Raw genomic sequence first — 23795 nt, forward strand, 5'->3', positions numbered from 1 at the left:
AGAGAGAGAGAGAGAGAGAGAGAGAGAGAGAGAGAGAGAGAGAGAGAGAGAGAGAGAGAGAGAGAAACCACAGACTAGAGCCACAGAATCCCTTTCCCTCTTTTATTTGTCCTTCCTGTGGCACAAAAGTTTTGTGACTGGTTGAAAAGAAATAGTTCAGCTATATGAAAATTGTTGACATTTGCTCAACCTAATTTGTTTTAAAGTCGCAATGGAGTCAAACTAACCCTATATGTTACAGTTATTAACCCTATATGTTATACATAACACTGTTTTTTTTTTCTAAATGCATATTCTAGATCTTATTGTGAACAATTCATTAATTATTATTATGATATTTTTAAATTGTTTTGACCTTGTAATGTTTGATCAAAAACTGAACCTTCTGGACCACCCTGTAAAATCTCTTGTTCAATCTTCCTCCAGTTTTGAGTTCAGTGCTCAATCTCAAAATCCAATCAACAACTGATGGATAGAACCAAGTCCCATGCTACATTTTTCTTTTTTGATAATCTGTTACACTCAGATGTACGTCGCAATACAGAAAGATGATCTGTCTCTACTTCTGTTTCATTGCATCTTTAATATTTTTTTCTTCTGTGGAACAGAAAGTTATACAGAATGTTTATGGCTGCTCTTTCCATACAATGATACAATGAAATTGGCACAGGGTCTGTCAAGCTCCAAAAAATGACACCCATCACAAAAGTAGTCCATATGTATTGTGTGCTATATTCCATGTTTTCTGAAGCTGTACAATAGCTTTGTGTGAGAAAATAGACGGCAATGGAAGTCTGACAGTCTAGCTTTGTAAATCTTGCTTGACAGCCGTGGTCACCATTTACTTTCATTGGGTCTCATTCATTACACACGCTTTACACAAAATTCGTTCTGCTCGTGTTTCAAGTGGTTCTGGCGTAAATTTTCGGATTCATTAAAATGTTCGTATTTTCCAAATGTTAGTTGGTACACAAGAAATTTACACCTGCTCCAGCCACGCGTAAATAGTGCGCTAACACCGAACGTTTTGCTCATTAATAAGGCTGCATTTTAATTCACCTTAATCGGGTACATATTTGCACAGCATTTTGAAAAAATATTATATATAGTAAATTACATCGGTTTTTCTTATTATGAGAGCCAGTAATAGCATCTGCGATGGTGGTCCTTCTCCAGTTTGAATACTATTTTTCCGAAGTGAACTAATTCGTTTTTTGCTCTCAGAGCTTAATGTCGAACCATTTTCTTCTCACTTCTGGGAATGTTCGATTAACAGATGAAACTCCATTAACTGCATCTGTAATATGCTGCCAAGCTTCCTTTTTTTTTTTAGGACCCGATACGCCACTATGTACGCTTGAAAATAAAATGTGGCGTTTTGAATGAACTTCTGATAATAAAACTTAAATTTCTGCATCTGAGAATTTTTTTTTTTTCATTCGAATTCATGTCATATGATGCCCATATATAGTTGTCAGTCGGATGTAAATGGGCGGGATTTATGGTAATTGAGAATGAACGTGCACGCGCCTCCCATTACGACTGATTGGAATTCATTAACACACACACACATTTCACTATCACATCTGACGTTTATGAAGTATTTGTGAATCAGGAGAAGAGTTTTCGGGAAGGTCTCTACGCGCAAATCACTCGCATATTTACTCGTATATTTACGAATGTTTCATGAATGAGACCATTGTATGGAAAATAGCAGTTTAGCTTCAGATGCTCATGCTATATATATATACAGGTCCTTCTAAAAAAAATTAGCATATTGTGATAAAGTTCATTATTTTCCATAATGTAATGATAAAAATTAAACTTTCATATATTTAGATTCATTGCACACCAACTGAAATATTTCAGGTCTTTTATTGTTTTAATACTGATAATTTTGGCATACAGCTCATGAAAACCCCAAATTCCTGTCTCAAAAAAATAGCATATCATGAAAAGGGTCTCTAAACAAGCTATTAACCTAATCATCTGAATCAACTAATTAACTCTAAACACCTGTAAAAGATTCCTGAGGCTTTTAAAAACTCCCAGCCTGTTTCATTACTCAAAACTGCAATCATGGGTAAGACTGCCGACCTGACTGCTGTCCAGAAGGCCATCATTGACACCCTCAAGCAAGAGGGTAAGACAGAAAGAAATTTCTGAACAAATAGGCTGTTCCCAGAGTGCTGTATCAAGGCACCTCAGTGGGAAGTCTGTGGGAAGGAAAAAGTGTGGCAAAAAACGCTGCACAACGAGAATAGGTGACCAGACCCTGAGGAAGATTGTGGAGAAGGACCGATTCCAGACCTTGGGGGACCTGCGGAAGCAGTGGACTGAGTCTGGAGTAGAAACATCCAGAGCCACCGTGCACAGGCGTGTGCAGGAAATGGGCTACAGGTGCCGCATTCCCCATGTCAAGCTACTTTTGAACCAGAAACAGCGGCAGAAGCGCCTGACCTGGGCTACAGAGAAGCAGCACTGGACTGTTGCTCAGTTTTGCATGTCATTCGGAAATCAAGGTGCCAGAGTCTGGAGGAAGACTGGGGAGAAGGAAATGCCAAAATGCCTGAGAAGTCCAGTGTCAAGTACCCACAGTCAGTGATGGTCTGGGGTGCCATGTCAGCTGCTGGTGTTGGTGCACTGTGTTTTATCAAGGGCAGGGTCAATGCAGCTAGCTATCAGGAGATTTTGGAGCACTTCATGCTTCCATCTGCTGAAAAGCTTTAAGGAGATGAAGATTTAATTTTTCAGCACGACCTGGCACCTGCTCACAGTGCCAAAACCACTGGTAAATGGTTTACTGACCATGGTATTACTGTGCTCAATTGGCCTGCCAACTCTCCTGACCTGAACCCCATAGAGAATCTGTGGGATATTGTGAAGAGAAAGTTGAGAGACGCAAGACCCAACACTCTGGATGAGCTTAAGGCCGCTATCGAAGCATCCTGGGCCTCCATAACACCTCAGCAGTGCCACAGGCTGATTGCCTCCATGCCACGCCGCATTGAAGCAGTCATTTCTGCAAAAGGATTCCCGACCAAGTATTGACTATTGAGTGCATAACTGAACATAATTATTTGAAGGTTGACTTTTTTATTATTATTAAAAACACTTATTTTATTGGTCGGATGAAATATGCTAATTTTTTGAGACAGGAATTTTGGGTTTTCATGAGCTATATGCCAAAATCATCAGTATTAAAACAATAAAAGACCTGAAATATTTCAGTTGGTGTGCAATGAATCTAAAATATATGAAAGTTTAATTTTTATCATTACATTATGGAAAATAATGAACTTTATCACAATATGCACATTTTTTTAGAAGGACCTGTGTATATATATATATATATATATATATATATATATATATATAACTGTTGTTGTTTTTAACAAATCCTTTAAGTGAACAAATCATTCATATTCATTTCCATGCCCTGACTAATATTTTTAGGAAAGTAAAAAAAAAAAATCAAATAGTAGTCAAAAACAAACGTTTTATTTTTTGTCGAACCCTTTTTTTTTTTTTTTTTTTTTATAAAGTTTGGACCTTTAATTTCAGTTTTATTCTCATTTAATATAGAATTCCTTTATTTATTTATTTTTTAAATTATTATTATAATTTTTTTTGAATAAATTTCAAAACTTCATATGCTCATGTTAAAAATTAAGGTCTTAGAGAAGTTTTGATTTTCCTGTGTTGTGTGTCTAGCTTTCATGTAACTATTACACACCTCTATTAGAAATATAAGAAATACTCATTTCTTCGCCTTTGTCGCTTTTGGCTTGCTTAGTTGGGGACATTTCATTTTATATTTTACAATAGTATTACAACATTATTTTCCTGTTATCTCTGTAAAGCTGCTTTGAAACAATCTGTATTGTAAAATGCACTATATAAATAAAGGTGACTTGACTATAAGACTTGATACCCAAATGATCTCATTCTGACTATAGCATGACTATGAGACGGAAGAACATTATTAAAAATAATTTATTCAGACGGCTATTGTCACTTTTTCTATAGCTTGATTAATAATGGACCCCAGCACTTGACAAAATGGGATGCACAACTCTGGCCCTCGAGTGTAGCTCCAACCTTGTTCAAACTCACCTTCCTATAACTTTCTAGAAATCCTGAGGACCTTGAATCGCTTGTTCAGGTGTGTTTTATTAGGGTTGGAGCTAAACTGCATGAAAGTGGACCTCGATGACCAGAGTTGAGAACCCCTGACTTAAACCAATAGTTCAGTAAATGCTTAACCAATAGAATGACATTGAGGCGGATCTATCCATTTGTCTGATCAATGGCTAATGGCTTCACTTCACTTTTAAAGCTGTTAGACGAATAACAAATGTACTCTCTTTAAATGTTTCTTGTGTTTTGTATTGAGACTGTGAGTGTGTGATTTGGGCATGTTCTTATTTTGAGATTGTTCTCTTATGTTTACACTAATTTAAATCTTTTCTATATCTTTTTCAGATACGTTCCAGTCTCTAATATCATTCTCTCAGAATCACCTGACCTCTCTGTTCGAGACCACTTACTCTTCCCTCATGTCGTCCATCTCTCCTCACATCATCTGCCTCTTTACTGACCTATCTCGGTTCATCCAGGGCACCGGCAATGTCTCCGTTGAAGCCGCTGTGCACTGTTTCTTCGACAGTCTCTTCCCGTTGGTCCACACTCGTATAGTCAATCCCGGCATGGCCTCGAGCATTGACGCAGATACTTCTGACGACAACCAGCTCGGTGACTGTCTCCGCATGACGAGGCAGGACGTTAACCCCTTTGGGTCGTACCCAAAAGCGATGGCAAAGGAGCTTGCGGAGGCATTGCGGGCAGGTCGGGTGCTCAGCTTGGCGCTCGGCGTAGGGTCAGAGGTGATGAACATTACGGAGACGGCGGAGTTATCAAAAGAGTGCACGCGCGCTCTGGTGCGCATGCAATACTGCTCTCATTGCCGTGGGCTCACCCTGATCCGGGCATGCAGTGGCTACTGCCTCAACGTCATGCGCGGGTGCTTGGCCAGCCTCTCGGAGTTACACAACCCATGGAGACAGTACGTCACCGTCCTGCAGGATCTCTCACACATGGTCGCCGGAGCGCACAATCTGGAGCTCGCTTTGCTGGGGATCAGAGGTCGAGTTGAGGAGGCCATTCTCTATGCTCAACTTCATGGGCCCAGGCTAACTGTCACGGTGGGTAGGGCTGTGTATCACCAACAATGTCACGATACGATACGCATCACGATACTAAAGCCACGATACGATACGTATCACGATATGGATCAATTTGGAATTTAAATTTCTTTTGAGCAGAGTTTAGTAGCAGTAATATCTTTATTGAATAAACAGTGTTATAACAGTTGTGATAACTGAAAAACTATTTCGTTTTTGTCATTAAAAAACAATGAGAGTTCAATTAAATAAGTGTTAGAATGTGCACCAAACAAAGTAATTTCTTTACATTACGTTGAAATCATTTTAAACAAATAAATACAATAGAATAAATATAGCCTACCAATAAAGAGAAACGTTTTTGAATAGGTCTAGCAGTAGGCTAGTATTCAGAAATACTACAGACACTTAAAGTAATTAAATGTAAAATAACATTGGGTAGTATTTTAGTCCTGACTAAATTAAATACATTGGCTATAAATCCAGATTCCTTTTAATTAAAGCTATCTTTTGTTGTTTTGACGACAATATTAATGACAGACACACATGGCTGCTGTCACTTTAAGAGCTAGTGCACGGATCCTGTGTTCATTATACTGTCACATGCATTAACCGACTGTATTAGATACTCACCAACATTTTTGTACATCATTTTGCTTGTTTTTGTCCGTAAAAGCGATATAATCCGTGAAAAAGAACTTTTGTTACTCACAGGCTGTTTGTGAGGCGGCTTTACTCTATGTATGCATGCAGAGAAAACCATCTCTCAGAGAGCGTGCGAGCACTGAATAGTTTAAAATCGCTTGAATGTTTTGCGTGGTAGGACTTAAAAAGACGAGCGAATGGTAAACTTAAGTGACAATGCAATACTCGCCCGAATATGCAAGTGAATATTCCGTCATGTCCCAACTCCCGAAAGCGAGAGTGTATCGCCGCCTTCAGCGCATTTGACGCTTGCCTTGAGCAACCCATTTTGAGAGACAGAGACAGAAGACGCGGCACAGCTGAACACTCACGCTGTTTGTGAAATTGTGTCTAGAATATTTTATTTGTTGCTGTATCAATACGCGCATCGTCAGGAGTTCATGACGATGTATCGTCGTATCGATATTCTGAGCACAGCCCTAACGGTGGGTATCAGTGTGCATAGTTTAAATTGTATGCTATAGTAGGGCTGTGAGATTACAAACATTTTATTTTCGATTTTGGCTTCCAAAGATTATGAAAACAAGCAGGGGCAATCTGAAACCTTGCAATTGTTTTCTGACGGGTGATATTGATCATGTTAGGAGGGGTCAGGGGGTTTCTCCCCCTGAAATTTTTTATATTCTGGCTGCTAAACATACCATTTCAATGCAGTTTGGGAGGGACAGAAATACCTTAACGGAGCTAGCAGCAACCCTCCTCTATCTGAGGACTAAGTATCTATTTTGTAAGTTTATGTAAAAGACAGGTTGATGAAAGAACTGTAAGCTCAAATTCAAAACCTTTTGAAGTCTACTTCATTAAAGCATGTTTACACACACACTTACTGTACACTTAGGCCTACTACACATGATTTTAAAAACAGTACCATTGCAGTTTTTATGTTATGATTTTAAATTGGTATGTGACCTAAGAACGATCTTACATTAAAGGTACATAAAGGTGCTGAGGTCTGACTTTGTGGTGCTCTGAAATTAAGTTATTTTAATATTAATATGTGATGAAGGACTTTGAAAGAAGTTTGACAGATTTCAGTGCTGAATATGGTTAACACTACCCCGTTTATTTGAAAATGGTTAATATTTGACAGAAATGTAAAAAAGTAATCAAATCAAATGTAATATGTAACATTACTTTAGTAAAATCATTGAAATACTGTTGTTTCAAAATAATGTTTCAAAATCGATCAGATAACGTTACTATGGCTTATTGGCTTTGTATGGCAGGCTGTAACGTTAGCAAACTAGTTTACGGTTAGACTAGGCTAGCTATCGATAACGTTACACTGACACAACTTAAGATAATGCTCTGAATTCGCAGCTAATATCAAATCCATAACTTTTTGATCAAGTTAAAATTTCCAGGTCAACCACAAATAATCCCACTACCATTTAATATCATCTGATAACTAATTCAATGACGATTTGTTGCTTTGCCCACTTACCACTTCAAGACCATTTGTAAAACATTGCCAGCTCAACGTGCGAGACGAGTGAGTTGTTTGAACATACACAGCAAAGATTCTAGAGCGTTACGCGCGTAGCGCTCTAGATTTGATATACACAGACACTATATTAGGAAAAAAGGGCGGGCTGATGCTGACCGATTTATTACACATCCAGAAGAATACATTTGATTCGTTATAGGCTCTGGTAATTATGGAGCATAATAGGAATAAAGTTGTGACAAAAAAATTATCAGGGATGAAAAATCTGAGGGGGCACGTGCCCCCTCACTTTGAATGGGCATGACGCCACTGAAAACAAGATACTCAAGAGAAAACGATTATTGTGCTGCTTTACATCTAGCGAACCACCTTTTCCTTCAGAGCGGTGCACTTCATATATCGTGTCACAATACATCGCAATACAAAAATGCAACATGTATCATGGATAGTGACTATCTGTATTGTATATAGTTCACCCAGAATGAAAATTACTGTGTGAGAAAAAAAAATTGTGTCAGTACTACATTAAACTACTATATATAATGTTGAATATAATGTATAATAATGCAATGGGGGAATATTTGTGGGTCCTGATAATGCCAAATGTCTTACCAGTAAAAAGTGGCCTACATTATTTTAAATATATCTAGTCAGTGACATTGTGCAAGCATATTCATCTAAAATAATTCTGTATTTTCAGCTTCAGAATTATATTTTTATTCTGGTGTCACCATTGTCCTGTGCATTGGGTTTACAGCATCAAGGCCAAGCCTATTAATTTTTACACCCAATGCAATAACCAAATTTAGCATTTTAAGCAACAGTACATTTTTTGTTAACCTTTTACCAAATGTCTCGCAATAATATTGTATCGTGAGTTCAGTATCGAATCATGACATGAGGGTATCATTACACCCACTATTATTGATACATTATTATTGTATTCACAAGTTTGCTCTTACATATAATCGGAAAGAGCAAAGAGCAAGAGCAAAGTCGCTTGTGGCGCTTTGCAGACTCTGCTCTGGCTGTGAGCATTCTTGTGTTTTGGAAGAGGCATGGCTTTGGAGAGCACTTTGAAGGGAGGGTGGGTTCTAATGCTTTCAAAGCTAGCTTGCTATTGCTAGCCTCTCTAAAATTGCCGACCCTACCTTTAACCTATTTAATTATTGCAGGTTTGCATAATATTCTGAGTTTTCATTTGAATCTGTTTTATGCAAGTTAGATAGTTAATACATGCTTACCTTTACTCTAGAACTACAATAACCATCATTTTCACACAGCGCACACACCTCACTTATGATAAACTTATAAAAAGTATATTATTACTTATAAAAAGTAATGTGTTACTTACTTTCCTCATTGCTTGAAAAAAAAGTGATCCGATTACATAACTCGCTTTCCCCCAACACTTGCTGTAAGGCTGTTGTATTTCATCTTAGCAGGCTTTTTTTGCAGAAAATCTGAAGTCTCATGGAAATCCTGAAAGTTCAGGCAAGGTCACTACTTCTGCGAGATTCTTCTGGTGCCGTGTGTCTGAACAAAGTGTCTCTTAGGCTGCTGTTATCTTGTAGTGTCTGAATGAGGGTTTGGAAATGGGAACTTTTTTGGCAGAATTTTGTTTGTACATTTGTCACTGACACACATACACACATGCTCTTAGCTTTAAACTTTAAGTCCATTTATCACACGTTAAGTCAAACTAACATTTACTCACCCTTCAAAGCCACTTCATGGGATTGGAAAGACCTAGCCAAAGTGAACCCAGTCACTTTATTTTGAAATGCTTTTAAACGTGACGCTCCATTAGAATACTGGCATTATACTGTCGGCCAGTGTGTTTATTTTGAAGCTGTTAAAGATTGGTTTGCTTGGAGGGCAGAATGTGATTGCTTAACTGAATTGTGATGATGGCTTTGGCTGTGTTTGAAATGGAATACTAGTGAACTACTAACTTTGTGCAGCATGTATGTTGCCTGCTACTTATTTTCCAAAACCCGAAACCGCATAAAATATGCAATGATATAAACAATAGTATGGGGAATTGTTAATGCATTGTATGTTATATTTTAGTGGCATTGAAATCTGGAAATAAACAGTGACTCTTTTTGCAGTCCAATCAAATATGTCAAGAAAGAGATGTTTCAAAATCACGGCTGATATTACTTCCTGTTCATTTGTCATACGATATATGGTTATAAATGGCATTTCCAGTTATCCTTCCTTAGCAGTGGAAGCTAAAAAAAAAAGTAGACCTAATGGCGAGGGATATATAGTAGGCTAATTAGTTGGTACTATTCTAATCTCATGTTGAGGCTTACCGAGTAGCTTGCAAATGTTTAATTTGACGAATAATAGCTTCTATTACATAATATAAAAAATTGACTTATAATTAAAAATGCATTGATTGTTTATATTTTCGAAAGAAGTCTCTAATGCTCACCAAGGCTGTGTTTATTTGATTAAAAGCAGAGTAAAAACAGTATTATTGTGAAAATATTATTACAATTTAAATGTATTTTTCTATTTTAATACATTTTTAAATGTAATGTATTCCTGTGATGGTAAAGCAGAATTTTCGGCATCATTACTCCAGTCTTCAGTGTCACATGATCCTTCAGAAATCATTCTAATATGATGATTTGCTGCTCATTAAACATTTCATATTATTATCAATGTTGAAAACAGTTGTGCTGCTTAATTATTTTGTGGAAACTAATAAAAAAAATTAGGATCCTTTGATCAATATAAAGTTCAAAATAACATTTATTTATTTTGTTAAAGGAGAACTCCGGTCAATTTTAACATTGAGCTCATTTTTTTGTACATTTGGAGTGCTGTCAGTACAGACAAAAACGACAAAAATCGGTGTTGCCTACACCGTGTTATCCTCTTTTTAAAATTCGCACCCTGTTGACTTCAATGGGGCAAGTTCTAAACCTGCTTTTAGCCTCTTAACAACCTTAATGTGTCATTACAAGTGCACAGCCATGTGAGTGGTGTTATTAAGAGTGACCACGGTCAATCTGACTGCAGTAGATGTGCAAGATATTAATAAAAATGATGTTAATTTAGCCAGCTCACATACCTGTATTTACTTCCTGTTTTCGTTCGAAGTCCACAGTAGTCGATTGTCGAGTTCGCGCGCGCGATCATTGGTAACTAATATAACTAAAGGCCAATTTATACTTCTGCGTCGGGTGCGCGCAGTGGGTACGGCGTAGCATACGCACAGACGCGTACCATACGCCGTACCCTTCGCCGTAACCTGACGCGCACCTCCTCAAAAATGTAACTACACGTCGCGACGACGCGGACCGCAAGATCTGTGATTGGTCGGCTTGGGAGCATCGCGTTTCCTCCTATGTATTTCCGGCGTGTTCTTCTGCACCGCCCGCCATTTTTAAATTCTAAGTACAGCGAAACTGTTAAAAAAAACTAAAAATTTACCTTTTCCACCTCGATAAGCTCCAACTCCAACATGATCTGCTCTCTTGCAGTCGACATTGCTTGTAGTAACCTAAACTCAAAACAGCCGCGAGGAATCTTCTTCTTCTTGCCGCGAGGAATCTAAACACAGTGGAACATTACAACCCTCCGCCGCCAACTAGCGTTTCGGCGCTGTACTGCAGAGCAACGCAGACCTAAACGCAGAAGTATAAATGCTCATGACGGCGTCGCCTACGTGCGTAGCGTACGCCGTACACTACGGCGTACACTCGACGCAGAAGTATAAATTGGCCTTTAGGCCGGAGACACACTGGCTGCGTGGCGTGAGCGTCTCAGCTGCGTGGCGTGTCCGTTTTTATTTCGGCTCCCATGTTAACAGGTTAGAGCTTGCACACTGCCTGCGCATACCTGTCAAGTATCCCGTTTTGGCCGGGAAAGTCCCGTATTTTACCCTTCTTTCCCGCCGTCCTCCCGTATTAGTATTTTCCCGTAAATCTCCCGTATTTTAACCTGCGTAAAAAATAATAATACCCCGGACGGAGTAAAAAAAAAAAAAACATTCCCAATCTGAGCTCTGTCACTAGCCTCGCGATAATTACATGTAGGCTACTATAGGTGGCAGTTGTCGCGAGGTTAGTGTGTGAGGTCAGATGATGAGTGACAACCATAGACTGTAAAAAATAGGTGACAACGCGGGAAAAACAAACAAAAACAGAGATGGATGATGGACGCTATGACAGAGACGGAAGGCACTCCTGCCAAAAAACAAAACATGTAAATACCGCGATGGCGCGATCAATGGGACAGTGAATTTTCTTTTCTGAAGAGGAGCAGGGTGGGGGACAGTCACGCGTTTTGTAACTGCGACTTTAGCATCTCACACGGGGGAAGGAATTATATGTCAGCACGAGAAAGGGTGTTTAGCATGGTACGAAATATTGTTACAGAGAATAGGATGACGTTAGACAACAGAACTGTTTGCTCTACACTCATGTAAAATTAACCACTCTGGCCCAGCCCACAAATACACTCCTTCCAAAACAGTCTTAAAGAATACAAAGTCTGCAACAAATTTGTACAATTACTCACTAAAAGAGTAAACAAAAGTTATGTGAAATGAAAAGAAAAACTGTAAAGAAAAGCGATATGAAATGAAAAGAATGTCTGGAGTGAAAATAAAATGTAAATGTAAAGACAAGCAATGTTAAATGAACAGAAAATATGCAAATAAGCCTTTAAATAAATGCTCTTCATATACCATATATATACCACATATATAAACCACATATATATATATATATATATATATATATATATATATACCACACATATATATATATACCACACACACACACACACATATATACGTATATATATATATATTTGTGTGTGTTTTCATTTAGGCTATAACACCTGTCTTAAAATGTAAGGGATACTGGAGCTTGGTTGGGGTGGTGGGACTGGTCGCGGTGGGCGCCGGAAAATTTCCCTTATTTTCAAATCCAAAACTTGACAGGTATGTGCCTGCGTGACACGCGCGTCTCAGGCGCGGCGAAAACGCGTGCATGCTAGCAATAGAACCGATGCCTATTTTTCACGCGACACGCAAGCGTGTTGGAAGCGTTTGCAGGCAAAATAGTATAGGAAAAGATGTTTATATGTCATTTTGTGCACGAATACATATTAACATTTTGATGTTTGAAAATCTAGGTTTTGACATAAATTCAGATATAAATGTCTTTTTTTTTTAATCCCATTATTTTTGCCTATATAATTTCATGTCATTTTATTTTTTAAACAGTCGAGTCCTGGTGTCCACTACAGAGGTCATAGCATATGAATAAAATATAGCCTATATATATTTTCATTTGTTTCTAATGCTCTTAACAATGTGATTACATGAAAAAAAAATCAAAAAAATTCTTTGAAAAAAACTTTCTGGGCCTCAGGAGGATATAAAGTTAGGATAGGCTACAATAACATCGTAGTGTGTCTTCTGAGTGACGGTCCAACATCAGGTAGGCTAAATATAGGCTCTTTAAAGCTACACAAAATTTGTAAATGTTATTGAAATAAACAGACAGCCGCATGTTTCCCTATTTTTCGGATTTTGGAAGATGCGTGATAAAAGTTGAAATTGTTGTCATAAAGGCAAGAGCAACAGTAATCCAAATGTAGACTGGTCTGTAGGCAACTAGGCGCCCTCCCTCTATGTCACATATAGCGAATATGTATTCGTGTACGCCACGCAGCGCCGCGTCAGACACGCTTCTGGTGTGCAAAGACACAGAAAACGCGACGCAGCCGCCACGCAGCTGACACGCAACAGAAACGCCACGCTCACGCCACGCAGCCAGTGTGTCTCCGGCCTAATGATCGCGCGCGCGAACTCGACAATCGACTACTGTGGACTTCGAACGAAAACAGGAAGTAAATACAGGTATGTGAGCTGGCTGAATTAACATCATTTGTATTATTATCTTGCACATCTACTGCAGTCAGATTCACCGTGGTCACTCTTAATAACACCACTCACATGGCTGTGCACTTGTAATGACACATTAAGGTTGTTAAGAGGCTAAAAGCAGGTTTAGAACTTGCCCCATTGAAGTCAACAGGGTGCGAATTTTAAAAAGAGGATAACACTGTGTAGGCAACACCGATTTTTGTCGTTTTTGTTTGTACTGACAGCACTCCAAATGTACAAAAAAATGAGCTCAATGTTAAAATTTACCGGAGTTCTCCTTTAAATGTCTTTACTATCACTTTTGTTCAATTTAATAGTTTTTCACCCCAACTTTTGTACATCATAAAGTGATTTTGTAGTCTTTCTAATCAGGCACTGAATGGATTTCTTTTTCTTTCAGCCAGTAAAATTGCTTTTGGTATTCCAAATTATTTGGGGGATATAATCCTGCAATAAACGATGGAAAAAGCTTGGAGATAGTTTCTGGCAGGCCATTTCTGTTTTCCTTTGCTGCTGTGTGTAAATCTCCACTGTTTTCTTTACACTAAGCAATGAGTTTGAGAGAAAACAGTGAGACTGAAACCCACAGGTCTACCATCCTGATAACAGACTCTATTACCCACAATCCCCTGCTTGTATTATGTCCTAGTGCTTTAATCTCCTGATTAAGCTGTATTCAGTTCTATCAAAATAATGCGTAGCATTTTTCTGCCTGTCTCATTTTTGTATTCTCCTTCCAAAGATCATAAACTGTAGACTTCTCCGCTCTCTGCAAATGCGTGTGTGTGTGTGAAGCTGAGATGTTATTAGAGGAATTATAGCAATGGTTTGATTTTCACTGGGATACTTTCCCAAACGGATTGCGGTTGGCATGCCGTCCCATCATGTGTGCTGCCTGAGAGGGCATGCTGAGTGTGTAGTGCGTGTGTGTGCTTTCTGGGATCAGGTTTTAGAGGTCTGTCGAGACACTGTAGGTGCTGACAGCGCTGGCTGTCCTCTTGCATGTCTGAAAGACTTCTATTGACCAGCACTGTAAGACTAGGGGAGAGAGTAAATCGAGAAGTTTTTAAAAGAGGACTGGGGTGTCTCTTGACATCTCTGTGGTCTTAGTCTGTGTGGTTTTAAATCCCTTAAGATCAGGTGTCATACACATGTACCATGCTAGGCTGTGATACCAGCTGAACTTGGGTAATGATGACGTGTATGTGTGTGTGTTTTGCACATTCCTTGCATTGTCTTTTTTAAATTCTGGAGTCTGGACTGTCAGTGCTGGTTATTTAATTAGAGAGCGCACCTTTCCCCTATTGTTCCTTTTCTTCCTCTTTTGTTGGGTGTAAGAGGTCTTGCATATTTATCCTGGCCAAGATCTGTCCAGGAAGGGGCTGTATGACTCCCAGGTAAAGTGACCAACCACGCAATATGTATTTTTTACATGACGTTTAGAGGCGGGTAAATCTGAAATCGAATATTACCTTAAGACCCAAAGAGTAATATATACAGTATAGGTGTGATCAAGGATATCATGTTTACTTGCCACTAAATCTATGTTCAACCCGCAGTAGGATTCAGCTGTCAATTCTGAAGCCTCAAGATGCATCTCACATATAGAAAGGCATATATATATATACCTTGCTATTAATGGTAAAAAGTTTAAGAGCTGAAAAGCTCAATCATTTTGTCTTTTTAACTCGTCTTTAAATTCTTTCTCTCCCCTCTTCCAATGTTTTTTTCTTTTTCCACATTTGGCGGGTTTTCATTGTGATTGTTATGTTTCAACAGGTTTAAGGTCCATTAAGAATTCTATTGCTGAATGGAACGTCAGGATTTACACCGCAATGTTATTTCCCAACTGGAGATGGAAAGGGATTGTAGCCGTGAGGTCAGAGTTCACCTGAGGTGTTGTGATGTCTCAATCTTGCTAGCTTGGAAGCAGACAGTCTTTCCGTGACCCGTAAGTGCTGTGTCTTAAAGAGGCTGCTGACAACTATGAGCGCATATCAGACAAAAACGAGAAAAATGTAATAACTCATTATCCACCGTCCCAAGCAGTTAATGTGCTGCTCTACCTTATTTCCTCCGAGGTTTAACTGAGGGCTCTAATTACAGTCTTACACAGGAATTTTAATAGTAGCTTGTGCTTTTTAGATAATGGAAACAAGGCCCCTGGGATTAGAAAAGATTTCCAAAGCCCAGAACACAGATAGCGATGAGAGAGGGGTCAGTAAAAGAGTCCTTCATCTCTCTCTCTCTCTCTCTCTCTCTCTCTCTCTCTCTCTCTCTCTCTCTCTCTCTCTCTCTCTCTCTCTCTCTCTCTCTCTCTCTCTCTCTCTCTCTCTCTCTCTCTCTCTCTCTCTCTCTCTCTCTCTCTCTTATTTACCTAATTGCTTTATATTTCCCTTTACCTTTTTCCATTGTGGTATGAACATAGCAGAAAATTATTATTTATTTTATTTTATTATTGAGCAGTTTTAAGCTTAAATTGTGAAGACACATATAATAGTTATAATATTTATTTTCGCCCCTTTAAGTGCTATATATATAGGGCCTGAAATATAGTGTATAATATTTCTCTATTTTGTACCCTATTCATGCCTTATCACATTATCCCTTAACTAATTAATCTTTCTGATGAGTGAAAAGTGAGGAATCAATTACCTCACCAAGTTTGTAACCCTCAGTGGAGCAATTTATTTTTCGTTCTGATGCAGAGAATGACTGTAGTGAAAGAGAAAGCCCCCCATTTCTTTTTTTTCTCTTTTTCTTGTTTCTTTTCGGTCATTCCCCTTTGCTGAGTGTGCAGTATTCGTCTCTTGGTACCATATAATCATTCCTGTGAACACAAATTTATGGATACAGGAAATTATTATGTGCATTGATGCACTAGGACTTTATGGACTTAGGGTCCATTTGATATGAATGATTAGGAGGAAATGAGAATCTGTCTAGAAATGTTTGGATTATAAATATGGGGAGGAGATATTTTAGGAATATTTGAATTTAAACATTCAGTTGTGTTTGGGTTTGGGCCAGAAGAGTTTAATATTGGAATAGCAAAAGGGGTCTGGAAAGGTTGTGGTTTTGGGAATCGAGAGGAAAGAGGAATCCGATCAGCTCTGATCATGATTTATGCAGCTCTTCGCTGACAACTATGGGTCACATGACATTTTATATAAATGCACTCTTTGTTAATATGCGGCATTAGACCAGTGCTGTGAAGTTCAACAGGCAGGAGTAAAAGTGATCCATATTTGACAGAAACATATTTGTGTACATGCATTTTATTTTATTGATCAGGCATGTAATAAAAAAGTATATCAGTAATCACTATGTGTCATTTATTTTACACAGAGAAAATTTATCTGGCATAAAAACAATGAGGATCTCAATTTTATTTTAGTTTAAATTTTCATTTAATTTTGACTGGACTTGACTTCAAGAAAATTCTAACTTTAAACTCTATTTTAAAAGCTCCTGAGTCATGATAATGGTAAATGTAAGTAGATTTGTTAACGCCCACCAAAAGTGGACTGATTCAAACTTAACCAGTACTGTATCATAACGCTATCCATCTGATTATTATTTTTGTATTATTAAACAGAATTCAAGTACAAACAGTTATGGCATAATTCAACAGTCATACATATGTTTTTGTGTTGATATAGTACTTAGAAGAAAGAACAAAAGAGGAACAAAGGAAAAGAAAAAAAAAGAAAAAAGTATGAGAGTCTTAGTCTAATAACATAAGATTGTAACATAACTAGATGAAGATGTTATGACAGAAACATGACCTGTAGAAGAAATTCCTTTTTTTTTGCTCATGAACATTTTTCTGATTTGGTTTTCCAGTGCTTCGTCTTTCAAAATGTTGTTTACATTGATGTTTTGGAGAGGCAGTAACATTAGAGGCTGTCGACATCCGTTTGCTGGGAAACCAGATTGCAAATCATGTGTGAGTGATTATGAAAAACTGCAGAGAAACTCAAATATGCTCGTAAACAGAATATTTACAGTTTAGGGAGATCTGAGAGGAGAGGAGAGGAGAGGGACGAGACGAGACTGGGAAAGTGAGCGTAACAGTCGCTGAGTCAGCCAGTCTGGGTTCAGATCCTCAGTACCCTTGTGTTAGTAAAGAGAATCTTTTTAGGAAAAGTGCGAGAGAGAGAGAGGATGATTTAAATCTGGGAAGCTCTATGAGGTGGAGCGTATGTGTCCAGACCACAAACTTGGCTGAGACAGAGTGAAGAGAGAGATCGAAAACGTATAGGAAACGAATACAGCCATGCACAGCTTTGAAACGTTCATTGTGACAGACAATGTGTTTGTTCGTTTGGTGGTTGTAAATTCCACTTACAGCTTCCAATTAGAACTTCCAGCAAAACATAAAATATTGGATGTGCCTCAATTTGAGCCTCGCTGCTGATTTCAGTCTCTCCCTCTTTTCCTGAGGGTGTTGTGGGTTAGTATTTAATGATCTGGGCTGGTAACTGAAATTATTGTGAAATAAAATCCAGATGATGCATGAAAAACAAAAACTGTAGAAAGTATTAATTAGACAAGATTATTGAACAGCTTTTTGGGTGTTGCTGATGAATTGCTGATGCGTATCTTCAGTGAGTTCTGGTTGGTTTTGTTGAGGTGAGGATCTCTCCTCACCTCAACGTATGATGCCGTCTTATACCTTCACTTTTTAAAAATGCGAAAACAACTATAAGTCTTTGAGGCCTGTAAATATGGGTTTTATCATTGGAGATTCTCAGAATTGTGCCGCTGATGTACAGCACATGTGATCAGGTCAGTAGTTCCATGGGTTTGAAACTGTGACAAGGGTAGAATGCTTGCGGAGATGCAGAGTTCACAAACAGATCACACACACACAGATCATTAATCAGCTGATTGTGTATGTGTGAGTATCAGCGTGGCAACAATGAAGCCAAACAAAGTAGCCAGAGAATCACAGTTCAAACACGCACTCAAAGCCAGACCTACATGAAAAACAACCCGCTAACCAAACAGTGGAACTGGCTTCCCCTCCCATGCTGGCACAGCCACGGGCCTCATTCAGAACACTGTTTAATTCAACACCACTGAGACGTACTGTGATGTTATTCAAACAGCGCCGGCATTTCTGCATTTCCTCTTTTAAGATGTGAAGAGAGCATTAGATGTGTTTTTAAAATGTAAATACAGTTGGAATGTATCAGTGGCGTTCTAATGGCCTATTCTAGACCTTATGTAGCCCCACCCCTTTTCAGCACTGCACTCGTTGTGTTCTGTCTTCCGGTTTGTATTTCCACAGTATGAAGGTACGATTTTACGGATTTATGAATGAACTGCTCGTTTAAAATCCTTACCGGTCTACTGACATTTGTTATGACATCTGCTTCAAACATTACAATGCTCATGATAACTTTATTTAACTCTACAATCAGTAAATCCACTTCACCAGCTAATTACTCTTCGACAGCGATGCCATAGATACAGTATATACACTCACCTAAAGGATTATTAGGAACACCATAATAATACTGTGTTTGACATCCTTTCACCTTCAGAACTGCCTTAATTCTACGTGGCATTGATTCAACAAGGTGCTGAAAGCATTTTTTAGAAATGTTGACCCATATTGATAGGATAGCATCTTGCAGTTGATGGAGATTTGTGGGATGCACATCCAGGGCACGAAGCTCCCGTTCAACCACATCCCAAAGATGCTCTATTGGGTTGAGATCTGGTGATCACACCTTTTCACACCATTCTTTGTAAACCCTAGAAATGGTTGTGCGTGAAAATCCCAGTAACTGAGCAGATTGTGAAATACTCAGACCGGCCCGTCTGGCACCAACAACCATGCCACGCTCAAAATTGCTTAAATCACCTTTCTTTCCCATTCTGACATTCAGTTTGGAGTTCGGGAGATTGTCTTGACCAGGACCACACCCCTAAATGCATTGAAGCAACTGCCATGTGATTGGTTGATTAGATAATTGCATTAATGATAAATTGAACAGGTGTTCCTAATAATCCTTTAGGTGAGTGTATACAGAGCTACCACAAAAATGGAAGTTCAAAGACAAAATTCTGAAGATGGCTGTGCTTGTTTCTCTGCCGCATAAGGTCTATAGCATAATTAATTTCCTCTGTGACTTCCTAAAGTAAATGTGTCTTTGTTTTGTGCAGTAGAAACATTAATCTTCCTCATGTCATTGACTTTGACAGTCTGGCTATTGCCACCTGGTTTAGATCAGACTTCCGATTACTGAAAATTATGCAATCTATCCATCTTTGTATCTTTCGTACCATCTGTCGGTCTAAGTCTCCGTCCGTCCTGAATTTGGGGCAAAAGAGCACTGAGAAAGTAACGCAGCCTCTGGAGCGGATTCTTAAATGAACAAACTTCATTAAACACCAACACCACTCCATGTAACTCAATACTCCCCCAGAGAGAGACTTACACAAACATGACGATTGAAGGAAAAGTCTGTCTTAAAAACAGACAGTGCTCTGAAAGAGATTTTTGGTTTTTGAGCGGTGGGCACATATAAAGATCACATGCCTTCCTCATTGCACATTGTAGTAAAACTGCAGCCAAACGTCGACAACCAACCACAAACACAGTCAGCCTGTAACTCAAGGCCAGGCGCTCACAGCTCCCGCATGTGTCTTCCTCTGAGACTCATGGGATAAAGCACTGTTCAGACCCCATCTAATCACACCCAGAATGTTTCACACACTGGCATTTCACAGATATTACAAGGATGGACAGGTGCACACACACTCGCCAGACAAGAGCAAACCTCTGCTTTCAACAGTAGGTAATTGAGTAACAGTTGACCAGTAGAATGGCCCATTGTGCTTAACGTCACAGATCAGGGTGTCGCTGAGGTCAGTTATGGCTTTCTCTCACATACAAGTGTGTCATGCCTATTTTCGCATGCTTTTGAATCTTATTAAAAGTCTGTTTTTTGTCTAAGACTCTAGCTTTCACTGTAATGTGGTGTTATAGGAAGTGGAGGGCCATTATGCTAGACGAGGACTTGTTTAAATATTGTATCTCCCAAGGAGCAGAACAAATAATTCTGTAAATGACTTTATTAATGTATCATTATTAATGTATCATAATATTGATACTAAGGAAAAAGTTTTTTAAAAATTGCAACGTAAATAATAGCGATACCATAGGCCCTGTTTATGAAGTTTCTTCAACCAGTTCTGGTTGGACTTGTCAAGGTGAGGATCTCTCTCCTACTTTTTTAATAAAAACAATAGTGTGGAATGAAAAAGTGATCAAACAATCAAGGTTGCACATAACCGGTAAAGTTTGAAACCTTTCTTTGGAAGATTGACAGGTGATTTATCCGTCATCCAACATTCATCCAACAAAAACAAGGGTTTCCAGAAAAATACAGTTAGACTAAAAATGTATTTTTGATCACCTCTGAATGTTGATAAAATTAACAAATCTCTAAATATTTTGGGTCCCGTTTCAAATGAATCACTGACACAGATGTTACAGGTTCATGGGTAAATGTAGAGATTCCAAGGAGTGGGAGATCAGGAGAGTGACGTTGGGTTCATTCTGGGCCAAAGACATTTAGATTTTACCAATAGAAAGTCTGTCATGATTTGAAGAGAATATTTTGGGGGGTTAATTTATTTTTATTTTTATTATTAACATAAAATTAGCCAAGATTCACAGGGAAAAATTCCCAGACTATCTGGATGGAAAGTAATTTGATACTGGACATGATGAAACTTCATCCGGATAAAGAGAAATTCCATCCATGCATAAAGAAACTCTGTTGTAACTCAATCTGAGATTGTCAGGATATTAAAGGAAGTTTATTTTATTTATTCTTTATTTATCACTCTATTTAAAAAAAAAAAAAGTATACAGTATATGCTTTATCAGAACTGCAGCTGATTTCTAATTTGAATTAAATATAACTGTGACTAGGATGCAGAAATTATGCAACTTGATAAAATGCATGATGGTTCAAGGAGAACCGTTGTATATTTGAGATCTCGGCCCAAAATCCACCGCTGGGTTTATTTACGGGGAAACGATGGTTCCCATGCTGTTCGTCAAAAAGGAGGAGGAAAAATATTTACAATGGAGGGTAAATCAATAAACTACACAGAATACAACAAAATCAAAACACAAATATTTTCCCAGCACTCCCACATTTTTGGCTGATACCCATAATGCCTCATTCCCTTCAGGCTCAAATGCTTCTAAAAGTAAAAGGAAAACATCGGTTCGGTTTATTATTATTCATTAAAGCTAATATTTAACACAAGTCAGAGTCTAATAATGTTTGCTCAAGGTCTTAAGTATGTTAAATGTACTGATATCAGATATCTTAAATATACTGTAGTTTAATAAATATTTAAAATGTTCTTTTCCGTTACCTTGGTATAGTGTCCAAAAAGACATCTGATTCTTATATATTCTTATTGAGCGCGTGTGTGTTTTTTTAGAGGGGTGCATTCGTGAATTTTGCTATAAAAATAATATATATTACTAACTTGCAGTGAACTGATTGATTTTAAAGACACTAAGAATGTAATTTTTCAGTTTTCAGTCATTAGAAAGAGGCTAAACAATAACGTTTTTTGATTCAAATTAGTTGGTTTTTTTTTATTTAAAAAAAATCATTGACAGTTGTTTCTTTCAAGTAAATTAAAAAAAAATTTCAGTGTATCTTGTTATTCATTCATGTTGTAAAGCGATTGACAGAGCGAAGACTTGTCTTTTTTCTGTCCTCCAACCTCCAGTGCAATGACAAATGATTCAGGAGATAAAGATTTATTAATGGCAAATAAAATTGTCATTATTAAAAGTGACTGATAGGAGAGGGCAGAAACTGAGGGTAATCATTTAGATTGCTGTAGTCGGCTCTTCTTTGACTAATGGACTGATGACGTCTGCCGGAGCTTTTAGTGGGATGAAACGCCATTGATTAAATGTGTGTGTAAGAACAAGCAAGAGACAGAGGTGAAGGTGTAGATATAAAAGCAAATGCAGATTGAGATCCTGTGTTGCAGCAATAGATGAACTAGTTTACACACGCACACACACATTTGTTTTTTCATCATGGTGGGGACTTTCCATTGACTTTTATTGTTATTATACCGAGCTAATTATATTTTCTGTCCCCTAACCCTACACACAACCCTCTCAGAATCCTTTCTGCATTTTTCGATTTTATTAAGATGTTATTTATTTAGTTTATTAAGCTGTTTTCCTCTTGGAGACCGTTGGCTGCTTCCCACCATGTAACTGATTTCAGGTTTTACTGAGCTTATGAGGATATTTGATCCCCATAATAGACAAAACCAGAGCCAGACACACACACAATGTGTTTCTGTCTTTCTGTCTGATTCATTCATTCATGGCTTTAATGTGATCTATTACCGTCTGCTTTTCCATTAGAGTTTCATTTATCACAAAGACAAACACACGCTTACATCATCTGCTCTGTCTTCCCGAAGGAACAGAACATCACCACTCTCTTATCTCTGTTCCTGTATCTGTCTCTCTGTTTTTTAGGTGGATAAAGTATGTGGTCACTCTTCAAACGCGTCTTCAAGCACAGAAGGGACGTTTCCTCCGGCCTCAGTCACACCTCCAACTGCCAACATCTCACAGGACGTGCCGGGAGGCGATCCGATCGGCATGTTGGCGCACCTTCACAGGTTAGGCTGGATCCCTTTAGTTCTGTCATTTACTAAGACTTATGTAGCAAAAAAAATTGTTTTTTAATGTTTTTGAAAAATGCCTTTTTAACACTTTTTTTTTATTGGATATAGAAAGAGGTTATGATGTTTGAATAAAAATAAGTCTTGATTGATTATCTGTTTAAATAAGTTTAATCGGACCGATTCCAATAATAAAAGCACATGTTGATCAATATGGCTATGACCACCAATACATTGTGCATCCGTATTTTAAACTGATTTGTTAGGCCCATGATTTATTTCTGTGTTTAATAAGAAGCATGTCATATAGTGTGTGTAAATATGTATGTATAGCAGCCACAAGCTTTGGTCAAACAGACACAGTCAGCCAGTGTCTCTAAAGACCCTGATTAAAAATATGCTACTGGACATTTAACTAAGTGTCTTCAGACCCAGATCTTCAAGGCCCACACATTACCCATCACTAAGTGGTAGGCTGGCAAGGACAGTGCTGTAACAGGCACTGAGACTGTTGCCAGCAGGAACACATAGAGATAAATGGATTAGATTTTTTTTTCTGGAGTGCAGGAGTCGGTGGAGGAGAGGACAGCAAACACTCATCACCGTACAAATGACATCATCTCTGCACCCAGAGTCATGGAAATGCTTTGACCAGCAAACCAGGAGATTTATCATTTAAAAATGTCAAATTATTTTCAATGGGTAGCTAGAGTGCTCCATCATTAAGAGAGGTCAAAACACAATGTTATAATTAGTAAAAAATATGTTACGTCCATGTTGAACCTCAAATGATATGCGTAATGGAACTCAACAGCAGGGTTCTGGAAGTAAAAATGCCATTCAA

General features: G+C 38.2%; 1 protein-coding gene across 2 annotated transcripts in view; it reads left to right on the plus strand.

Annotated features, from left to right (window-relative positions):
• gpc5c (glypican 5c) overlaps window positions 1-23795 on the plus strand; it is a 145592-nt gene that overhangs the window by 33380 nt on the left and 88417 nt on the right. For both annotated transcript variants that reach the window (XM_056260411.1, XM_056260418.1), the window contains exons 3-4: window positions 4486-5204; window positions 22803-22948. In XM_056260411.1, coding sequence (XP_056116386.1) covers window positions 4486-5204; window positions 22803-22948 — 865 coding nt within the window. The remainder of the gene's footprint in view (window positions 1-4485; window positions 5205-22802; window positions 22949-23795) is intronic.

This window comes from Rhinichthys klamathensis, unplaced genomic scaffold (assembly GCF_029890125.1).
Source record: "Rhinichthys klamathensis goyatoka isolate OS25496 unplaced genomic scaffold, OSU_Roscu_1.1 h1tg000008l_1, whole genome shotgun sequence".
NCBI lineage: Eukaryota > Metazoa > Chordata > Actinopteri > Cypriniformes > Leuciscidae > Rhinichthys > Rhinichthys klamathensis.